General features: G+C 47.1%; 1 protein-coding gene and 1 long non-coding RNA gene across 6 annotated transcripts in view; both read left to right on the top strand.

Annotated features, from left to right (window-relative positions):
* The first annotated feature begins 5,537 nt into the window (after positions 1–5,537).
* The window catches only part of SLC24A3 (solute carrier family 24 member 3), a 452,298-nt gene continuing 446,784 nt past the window's right edge, over positions 5,538–11,051 (top strand). For 3 of the 5 annotated variants that reach the window (XR_002091321.2, XM_019491034.2, XM_019491042.2), the window contains exon 1: positions 5,539–6,039. Coding sequence is in view for 4 of the 5 variants with exons in the window: in XM_019491034.2 (XP_019346579.2) it covers positions 5,787–6,039 (253 nt within the window). In the remaining variant the exon portion in view is untranslated. Of the gene's footprint in view, positions 6,040–11,051 lie in introns of all 5 variants that reach the window. The other 2 variants (XM_019491036.2, XM_019491038.2) reach the window with 1 other exon arrangement.
* Positions 6,091–10,126, top strand: LOC132247661 (uncharacterized). The gene is made up of 2 exons (XR_009458934.1): positions 6,091–7,504; positions 9,607–10,126. It is a non-coding gene; the product is annotated as an uncharacterized LOC132247661 (long non-coding RNA).

Raw genomic sequence — 11,051 nt, 5'->3', positions numbered from 1 at the left:
TCTTCCTTAGTCCACAGACAAAGTCACTTTGAGGTCTCACCTTAAGTTCCTGACTATGGGTGTCTCTTTCACATTAATTATGGGTGTCTCTTTCACATTAATTATTCTGTTCATCTCCTGGCTTTTCCCTTAAGCCTCATTCTTTGCCAACCAAAGCAACACATCACACACTAGCTGTACTTAGAGGCTTGTCCTGGACCAGATCAATCAAAAGCTTGCTGAGACTCTTTGTTGCATTTACCAAATGAGAGGACAATTGATATTCTTGCAGAGAATCCAAGTGAGTTTCAGACTGTATACACACCTGCAATGTTTTAGCAACAGAAGACTCGTTTAGACATGAAGACTCCCGTTTGACTGAGCCCCGGCGACATCTTCCCTTGTGTCTTTGAACAACATCTCTATGACTGAGATTTGTCAGGCAGCAATGTTGAGTTTAGCCCATGCTTTTACATTTACTGTGCAGCTGTAAGGCAGATGCAGATTTGGTCCTCCTATTAATATTCCAGTAGGACTCCTCTTACCTCTTCTAAATACTCTTTGCTAGTCACTGGCCATGTCTGCATGAGTTGCTGACTGCACAATAGCTTGTTACTACTGTGCAGTAGGACTGCATGGCAGGAAGCATGATGTGATGCTTCTGCACAGTAGTAATGAGCCTGGGTGGCAACTGCTTATGGGGATGGCAACCGCAGCTGTACTGCTGTTGACAGCAGCAGCAGCAAGCAGCTGAGTCAGCAGCATGGGGCTCCCCTTTCTGCACATCCCCCTAACTTGTCACCTGAGCCTCGTGCCTCGGTTGCTCCCTGTAGTTACACTACTGGGATCTGGGATCAATATCTCAAAGAAGAAAGAACAGTTACATATTCTGCAGTAGAAAGTGGAGGAGTATGGCACCTTATAGACTACCTTGTTCAGACAGGCATGAACTTTCACAGGTTACAGCCTACTTTGACATAACATCTGACAGAAGTAGGCAGTAGCCTACAAAAGCTCATGCCTCTCTGAATGGGTTATTATGTAACACACTAGCCTGCTTTCTGCCTAACTTCAGAATAACATGTCTAAATAGCTATCTAAATTTTGAAGCAGCAGTGGCTCTAACTTCTTCCAGATGTGTTGTCCACACCACTTCTATGTCCCACCAGCCATCCCTGCTCTGCCTTGACACATGGCAAGGGTGAAGGAACTAAGAGGGCTGTTGAGGCTGCCCTCCTTCTTATGCAGTTCTGTTGCCCATGGTGGCTCCCAGAGTGCAGATGTGGTTCCAGTGGACATTGCTGTTGAAAAGGAATCAGATTTTACCCCACAGGGCACATATGCACCCAGAATGGAATCCATGTGGACAATACACCTTGAAGAACCAAAGCTATTGGAAGGCATGACACTTTTCTTTATCCATGAGAAACTGGATTGAGATGACAAAACTAACTTTACAAAGCCACTAAACATTCCATCCAATGGCTTCAATAACTTTAGTGTGAATTTGGACAAGTGACCCAGTAAGTGGAAGCCTCTATTACCAGTTAACAATGCCATCTACCATAGAAAAACTGGGTAAGCAAGAAGTTGTTTCTTTAGAATAACTGTAAGAAAACTAGAGGAGGAGTGGGAGTAAAGGCAGAAATAAATAAAGAAGAGGTGTAAAACAAGTAATATAAGCATAATGCTTGCCCATTCCTCATCCTCTTCTGTGTGAGATGTTTTTTCCGCATATAGCATGCTCCCGAAGGCAAAGGTGGAGATACAAATCACAGCTTTTCTTTCAAAAAAGAAACACCCATGGATATTTCTGTCTTCCTTGCGGGCAGGTGCGTTCAGAATCTGCTCCACCCACGTCCTCAGTTTTCAGTGGGAGGGAGGAGGGAATTCTCCACTATCTTAAACTCTTCTCAGGGCTCATCTGAAAAAGTATGTCAGACTACTAAGTAACACATCAGGTCTAATAAGTTATTAAAGAACTGCCTAGGAAGCCTCCTAGATATAGGTGACTTACAAGGAACCCTTCTTCCTCAGCTCCATTTCAAATCTGCTGGGCTGCTTCCCAGGATGTCTGCCAACATTTCAGGTTAAATTGACTTTTTCTGTGAGCAGCTGAGAGGAGCTGGCTCAAGGGGCAAAGCTGGAGCTGAGTTCGATGGAACTGATGCTTAACCAGTTTGTTTCCTACTTTCATTATTTCCCCCTGACCCCTCTCCCATCTAATTGCCAACTAATCTAGATATTTTGCAGTGTCAGTGTTTTTCCCTCCTCTAGTTAGTGCTTGCTAATGACCTAGCCCTGCTTCTTCTGTTTTTTTCTTTGTTTCTTTGCCATGATGGAAATCTCTATAAAAATGTGTAGCTAGAACTGAGTGGTGTGAATTAAAGGACACTAACCAGGCTTCCATTCAACTTGGGTGGGATTTTCACAAGTGCCAAGGGCCCTGTCTATACTGTTTCTCTGATGCTCTTGAGACAACCACCAAGGAGTATGCTCCATGCTAGATATAAACATGAGCCCCCCAAGCTGCACTGAGGGTGGCCTTGCCATTGCTCTTAAGCCTGAAGGAGACAGAGCTCAGGATTGGTTGATGGGAGTGTACTCCTTGCAGCTCCATCATCTCATTTCTGGGTTTGGTGCATGCAGCGTAAGAATGGGTGGGCAGGATCTGCTTCTCAGCAGTGTTTCTGGGAGCACCATGGAAGCAGCACAATAGAACCTGGATCATCTGAATTGGGATGGTCTGTAACCCACTTACTTCACAGATGAAGGCCAAATTAAGGATAAACTGGGCAGCTATGGCAATGGTGCCAGTGGTGGGAGCAACACAGGTGGGAAAAGTATTTTGTAATGAAGCATAGTGTAAAAATTGCCAGGAATTAACAGACACCAAACAATAATGTTTAACCTTATGAAAAGAAAACACATCTCCCTGGCATTTTCATTAATGCTGGTCTGTGCAATGTGTTCTCAAGCTTTAGCTCTGCCATTTGGTAAAAGCCACAGAGCGCTTTCCTAGCTCAGGTATTTGATTTGGGGTTTTGTACACAGCATTTCCATTTGCTTCGCATGGAGCCATTTGAAGTGGCTTGGAGATTTCTTTTCTCCCAGTGCACGAATCTCCTGTCATTCCATTCAGCACATTTGCAACAGCAGAGAGCACCTGATGCTTTTTCCTATTAACAACCACTCTGTTTTCCTCTATCTGCAGCTCACATAATTAGGTGACATCCAAACCAATTGACACTGTAGGCATAGGAAGAAATGAGAATCTGGACCCTTTTCTAATTCAGGTACTGGGCTGGGTCTTGGGAGATCAGGGTTCAGTTCCTAACTGTACCTTGGGCCATGTCCTTAACCTCAGTAGGCCTCAGTTCTCCATCTGTACAGACAGGGATAATGAAACTTCCTTTTTTGGGTGAGGGAAAGTTCTTGCAGGCAAGGCTGTCTCTGTGAAGTGTTTGTGCAGCCTCCTGATTTTAGCTGAAGCTGCTTGGTGTTGACTAATATGGAAAGGAAAAGATGAGTGGAAAGTTTCAAACCACCTTGGCTCTTTCAGTCCTTGATCCAAAGCCTGCTAAAGTCAGTGAGAGATCTGTAATGCCTGACTGGTCTGCTGTAATTGTAAAACCTCTCAACATTGCATTACCAGGGGCAAAGCTCCCTTGGTGGTTACATTGGCTCAAGGGCTGGCATAGCTTGGCAGGCAGGGTTAGCATCACAGAGATGTTTAGAGCAGGGGTGGCCAGCCTGGGGCTTGGATACCACAAGTAGCATGGGCAGCCTCTGTGTGTGGCACGCTGTGGATTGGGGAGGGGACAGGCAGCACAGTGGCAAATAGGGCAGGAAGCAGAAAGCAGAGTAGCAGCTGGGTCAGGGAGCACAGAGAACAAAAAGCAAAGCAGTAGATCAGGTAGAAAGGGGTCACTTGGGGATGGTTAGGGGCTAATTTGTGTCACTCCTGTGAAAAAGGTTGACCCTTACTGGTCTAAACCAGCTCTGGTGGTAAAATGCCAGTATTCTACACCAGCATTTCTCAACCCATGGGTCGCAAGAATATACGAAGGGGTCATGAACAAAAATGGATTCTCCTTCAAAGGAGAAAAATGTGTGAAACCATGGCTTTTCCCTTGCAGGATGGCAGAGCTCCACACACAAAAAAGGTTGAAAATCACTGCTGTACACTACTGTTCTTGCTGTTGTAGCCACTGGGGGTGCTGCATGCATGATAGTGTCAGGGTTGGAAGTTTTAAGCAGAACTCCTGTGTAGACAAGGCCTCAGGATGTGCCGAATGTGCCTCTGGAGCTGGAGAATCTTACACCCACTGTTTAAATAGCCAGGGTGTGTAAAGATCTGTGGTTTGTGCACAGGTTATGAGGCACAGAGGGATTTAGTGGAAATTGGCCAGGGCCTACCCAGACCCCCAAACATGACCAAGCTGTTCTAGAGGCCACCTCAGGGCTCAGACCACCACAAGACCACCTTCCTGACCTACAGCAGTAGGGAAGGGGATGGAGTCTTGGAAGACTTCAGCAGCTGAATCTCTCGCTGACTTCCTCTGGAAAGAAGGGTGCCTCCATGTGTGGAGATGAAGGGGAGGAGTCAGTGGAGTTGGGAGAATAGGGAAGGCCCCCATCCATTCACCTATAGCTCCCCATTTGGGGGCACAACTCCCTGAGGGCAGCAGCCAGATTTGGGTCTGCTTGGAAACCTCAGATTTGGACGGCTCTAGTAGTCATCTCTGGCAGCTAGGGCTGCCAGGGTTGGTCTGTGTGCTGAGGACAAACTCTGTGTGCTGAGGACAAACTGTAAGACAGCTCCACACCTGTAGGCAGGGGGTGGTTCCCCCCCCCCCCCCATCCGCACATTCCTGCACACCAGCATCTGCTAAATAGCCTGCCTCCCCCCTTCCCCTCCACAGAAATCCCCTCATCCCAGGAGCCTGCCCAGGGATAGCCTGTGTATGTGTAGGTGTGTGTGTGTGGCTGTGTGTGAAGGCTGTCTCCCTCCATTCTGCCTATGTGTGTAAATGTGTGTGCGCTTGTGTGTGTGTACAGATATTTGTGGTTGCGTGTGGAGGCTACCAACCTCTCTCCTTTCTGCGTCTGTGTCAATGAATGCGTGTGGTTGTGTGTAGATGAGGTTGTGTATGCCCTGTGTGGTGTATGGAGGCTGTCTCCCTCCTTTCTGTGTGTGTGTGTGTGTGTGTGTGTGTGTGTGTGTGTGGAGGTTGTCACCCATGTGTGTGTGTGTAGATGTGTGTGGGGGCTGTCTCCCTTATGTATATGTGTGTGTGTGTGTTGAGGCAGTCCCCCCCCCCCCGTGTGTGTGTGTGTGTGTGTGTGTGTGTGTGTGTGTGTGTGTGTGGTCGGATGTGCCTTCTCCCGTGTGTGTGCAGATGTGTGCGTGGAGGCAGTCTCTCTCTCCTTTCTGTGTGTAGGGGTGTGTGTGTGTAAATGTGTGCAGCTGCGTGTGCGGAGGCTGTCCCCCTCCCGTGTGTGCGGTCCCTCCTCCCGGCGGCCGGGGCTGCTCCGCGCGGGCGGGGCGGGGGGCTCCTGCAGCCGGCGCTCGGCTCGCGGCAGCACGCCCCGCTCCCGCTCCTCCTCCGCCCTGCCGCCGCCGCCGCAGCCCGCGCGCCCATCCATGGCACAGCCCCCTGCCGCCGCCGCCGCCGCCGCTGCCCAGCCCGCCCCGCGCGGCATGGACTAGCGGCCGGCTCCGGGCTCCGCGCCGCCGGGACGAGGCGGAGGAGAGCGGGGACCCCCTGCCCAGCCCAGCCCAGCCCGCCCGCGCCGGCTCCTGCATGGACGCGGCGGCGGGGACAGGGAAGCGGCGGCAGCAGCGAGCGGCGGCCGCCGGGGACCAGGAGCGGCGGCGGCGGCGGCGGCGGCTGCCCCTCGCCCCCCGGCCCGAGATGCTGGTGCTGCTGCTGCCCGGGAGCCCGGCCTGCGGCCCGGCGCGCAGGAGGAGGCAGGAGCTGGTGCTGGGGCAGCTCTGCCTGCTGGGCTCGCTCCTGCTGCTGCTCTCCTCGCTCTCCTGCTGGGCTGGCAGCGCCGGTGAGTGCCGCGACCCCGGCCCGGATCGCCCCGGCCGCCGGAGGGGGGTGGGGGGGGCGGCAGGGCGGGCTCCTCGCCTCGGCCGGGGGTCGGAGCCCCTGGGCGGGTCACACTCCCTCTCTTTCTTACATACATGCTCACACACTCGCATGTGTGCTCACATGCACTTACATACGCACGCACTTACATCCAGACTCACATACACACTCCCACACACACTTACATACACACACATGCTCACACACACACATACATGCACACATTCCCACATACACACATGCTTACATACATGCTCACATACACGCCCATAGACATGGACACGCTCCCCCCCACACACACATGCTCACACACACACATACATGTACACACCCCACATACACTTACATACAGACACACACTCACATACATGCTCACATACACACCCACACACACATGCTCACACAAACGCTCACATACATGCACACCCACATACATTTACATACACTCACACACACACTCTCACACACACACACACATACACATCCCTCCCCTCCATTTCCTCCCCCATCTTCCCCCCTTTGCTTTCCTTGTGGAGCCTAGGGCCCCTGGAGATGGCCCAGAGGTCAGTGTCATCGGGGACCCCAGAGACGAGCCCTGAGTTGTTTCCCAAGCGTGTTCCCTGAGGAGGCTCCTTGACTACCATGTGCACAGCTCCATCTACCAGCCTGACACCTGGGGAAGAAAGTGAGGAAAAGTTGTAGTAGCTGCTCTGGCTCCGAGAAGAGAGGGGTATTTCCTGTGGTGCCTCCTGCCCATCTTCTGGTCTGCGGGGTGATCGTCCCCCTCTGCCTGTGCAAAACCACCTGCCCTACCTGGAGCGCACTGAAAAGCTGGGTCATTCTCTTTGACATCCCGCTTGCCTGAGATCCAGTGAATACACTGTAGGCAACCGCTGGCAGGGACTTCACCTTTGCTGTGTGCATTGAACAGTCCTCACTTGCCGGAGAGGTGACAGTTACTCTCAGAGGGAGCAGCCTGCCTGGTGACTTTTAGGCATAGCTTAGAAGTTGCAGGCTGGGTGAGTAGTGGGGGGGTGGGGAAGATTCCCATCCCCATCAGCATCCCCATCCCTGGGGCTTATAATGCAGTGGGACTCACTTCTTCACTTTTTCAAACCTGTTTCTGTACTTCTGCTTCCCTGGATGAGATTGACAGCTCTGCACAAGCTCAGTTCCCTAGCTTGCTAGTTCAGCTCCTGTATTGATCCCACAACTCCCTTATCTCCCCCCACTACTTCCACCCCTTCACCTTTACAGGGTCCTGGGTTCTCCTGAGCTTCCATGACCAGTTGTGGGTACTACCTGAACTGAGCCACTTATACTCATTTCACTTGTGATGATGACCAAGATGAAACTCAGGTTTCCAGAAGAACTAGGCATTGTCTCTGCCACTTACTCCTTTAAACTCCATAGTTAGTGAATGAATGGTGAGTACATTAGGAAGAAAATTAGTGCTCTTTAAAAATTATATCTTTCCTAATAGGGTGCAGCGTTACATTGGAATACAACTAAGGCACTTAAAAAACCCCTGTTAAGGGAGGAAGCTAAGCCATTTCATACTTTTATACTGTCATTTAAAATAAATGGTGCTGCTTGCAGGATTGGTTTAGCTTCTTCCAATTTCAAGAGCCTTCAACAGGCGACTGTAAAACACAACTGATTAGTTAGTCACAATGAATTATCTGTGGGTTTATTTCAAATTGTAATTTTGTCCATATATTCTACCGGTTCTACTGGTTCACCTGTTAACACTGATTGTCACATGGGGATGTTGTAAACGTTGCCACATTTTACTGATGCAGCAGTAGAGGAACTTTGCAAGTTCCTTTTCATGAGTCGCAGATCTAATTGTGTTCAGTTTAGCAGCTGTAGTCCTAGCTGAAAGGTATTCATTAGACTTATTTAACTCTCTCTGTGCAGTCAGTCTTTATGAGGTGAAAGGCTTTTCAAAGCGTATTGCCACCTTCAGATAAAAGAAAGTGTGTGTCAGTCCATAAGCTGTATATTTATTATGATTGCCATTCACACAGTCATGTTCTGTGAGTCACTTAGTAGTATTGTATACTGTTCAAATTTTAGGTGGGAGATAATGAAATGTTTGTTTTTTGGGTAGTGAAATGTATGACACTTTAATATCCATCTACTGCAGTGGGTTGTTGAAACGTGTGGGAAATGTGTGACAATTGTGATCGTATTTTAGAGGATTTGTTAGAAACTTAAAGACCTTGGTGTGCCATTTTGAAAAGAAGTGATTTCTGGAGGAGTGACATTTAATTTCTGGTATTTCAGTGACCATCTCGTGGTTCATTTTTTTAACCACCTGTTAAAAGAGTGGAGTATGAAAATAACCAACTATTCTTATCAAGTTCTGCCAACACAATATTTGCATTGAAAATATGAAAATATAACCAAAGTTTGTGCAAAGGCATTTTTCCTTAGGTGCAGTGCAATGACTTGAATTTGGCTTTATATAAACATAAGTGTACATAATGTTTGACTATATGCTGATATCAAGGAGTTAGAAAATCTACAATAGTTAAGAAAGAATGTAGCTTCTCTGCATAGCGATTGAATGCAATATTTAATCTAAAGATACAAACATGTAAAAAAGGATTGTTACAATCTTGAACAGAATGCCTTTAATCTGTTTTTTTAAAGATTTTTTTTTTTAAATTAGAGCAGTTTTTCTTAAAGGTGTTCATTATTCCTTTTGCCTTGAGTCATGAAGAAAACACACGTCATTATAATACCTACAGGAAGCTTAGACATCTATAAATGACTCCGTTATAGAAGGATCCAAAGCTGTCTAAGTGAAATCGTGATTCTTCTGAAGTCAGTAGAAACTTTGCCATTGACTTCTCTGAGGCCAGAATTTCCCTTGGTTTGTTTATCAATTATATAACCTAACAACACTGAAATGCAGCTACCTCTGGGATGGAAAGGAGCATCTGCTTCATACTGCACAGCAAAATTACGCAAAATTACTCCATCTGTGGAGTCTTGGGCACAATGGAGCTAGGGTTAATTCCAACAAGATTTGGGGTAGATTCAGTCAGGTGAGGTGGGTTTTTTGTGAAAAACCCCATAATTCCCACTGCTTCCATTCCCATAGTGCTTCTAAGTCACTTTGGTGTGTTAGAAACTTCCACCCATTGATAAGGACCTGTAATTTTTTTTAAGATAGGTGGAAATCATACCTTAAACTGAGATATGATTGTGCCTCAGCATGAACAAAGACTGTCACAGCATAAGCCTGCGTCTGTTTTAACATGAAGAAAATGTAAAATTCAAAGCAAAGGACAGAGGAAAATTACATATGAGCTTAAACGCCTTGCTGAGGTGGGGCCAACTGGAGGTGGTGAAGCAGTCACAGTTCTTACAGTGCCTTTCACATCTCAGTATGACAATACTAAAATACCCATGGTTTAAATCACCAAAGGACTGTTTTGTACAGTATGTTAAATTTTTCTTTTGCTGGTCTCTTCCATTTTTCTCTGTTTTCTTTGCTCTTCTTTTCATCCATCCCAAGCCTTCAGCAGCTTTGTGGCCTGTGACTTCATGGTAAGACTTCTCACCCAGGAAAGCGGCAGAACTGACAAACAGTTCACATAGCAGGTGGAGGTCAGAGGAACTGTCAAGACTTTTGCAGCATCTCTTGAAGCCAAACAAAAAATGTGAAATGAGTGTCATTCTCTCACCCTTCTCCATTATAGCTATAAATATTTTCTGTTCATTGCAGTGGTTTGGCATGAGTCTGTTCTCTCTCTCTCTCTACATGTCAGCACTTCTATCCAAGAATTTCTGGCTAGAACACAGCTATAGGTTTAAACACTCTTCAGGTTAAAAAATATACAGGCAGGTAACCTCAGTATTTGGAGAAAGATATGTTTACTGTGTGTGAGGCCTAGTGGGTAGAGCACTTACCTGGACTCAGTGGACATGGCTTCAGTTCCTAGCTCTGCTCCTGACCTGTTGGGTAACCTTGGGCAAGTCACATTATTATTCTGTGCCTCAATTTCCCCATCTCTAATAAAGGGATAATGATCTTGTTCTCCTTTGTAAAGTGCTTTGGTGACCTACTGATGTAAAGTGCCCCATCATAACTAGGCATTATCATTATTACAGTTATTATTGTCATTGCATGAAGGGTGTTCCCTTAGTCTTATGTTCTTCTCAAACAGCTTTGTGGAACTTTCAAAGCACATATGATTCAAACATCTGTGAATCCAGATTTACAAAAGCTATTTTCTAGGCTCAGAAATAAACTTGCAGCTGTAGTGCCCACATTTCCTCTCAGGTCAGTGTAAATCAGTCTAAGACATGAGGAACTCAAACTCCTGGTGAAGACCCTTTTGACGTAAACCCTCTGAAGGCATTAGAATCACGGGAGTGCAGAAGGGATATAAGTGTGATTAGAACCAGCTCCATTGACCTGGAACAGAGCTGTCAATACTCAGAAGCTGCTATGTACTTCTCCATTTGCTATGCAGGTGAGGGAGAATTTAGAAGCATCTCATTAGCTGTACTGGTATTAATTGCTTCTAAAACTCTTTCTGATTCCGTCTCCCCTGGAAAGTGGGACAAAGAACAGGCAGTAAAATCTTGCACTGGGGACTTTTTTTCTCCATTGCTCATTAGTCTGACTCTTCCATGCTTATTGCAAGGAAAAGGAGGAGCAGTAGTAGGAGGTAAAGAGAGATAATCTTTTGTTAGACAAGCCCATTCATCAAATTATGATGATTCCGGAATTTCTCCTGGTTTCTGAGTCATGAATGTTTGGGTGTTGGTCTCATGAATAGGAAGAAAAGGGGGGAACATCCCACAGGGATTTCTTTTTTAACTGAATGTAGTTTTGGAGCGCTGCTTTGGAAATGCTGGATAGCATTGCAGCTCTTGCTCCCACGAGTAGGCTCATCTCATTGCATCTCACCTCTTCCATATCAACTTGTATAGGATTGGGCCCATGTAAGTCTT

The sequence above is a fragment of the Alligator mississippiensis genome, chromosome 1, assembly GCF_030867095.1.
Source record: "Alligator mississippiensis isolate rAllMis1 chromosome 1, rAllMis1, whole genome shotgun sequence".
NCBI lineage: Eukaryota > Metazoa > Chordata > Crocodylia > Alligatoridae > Alligator > Alligator mississippiensis.
The sequence above is the reverse complement of the archived record's forward strand: the minus strand, read 5'-3'. Positions and strand labels throughout refer to the sequence as shown.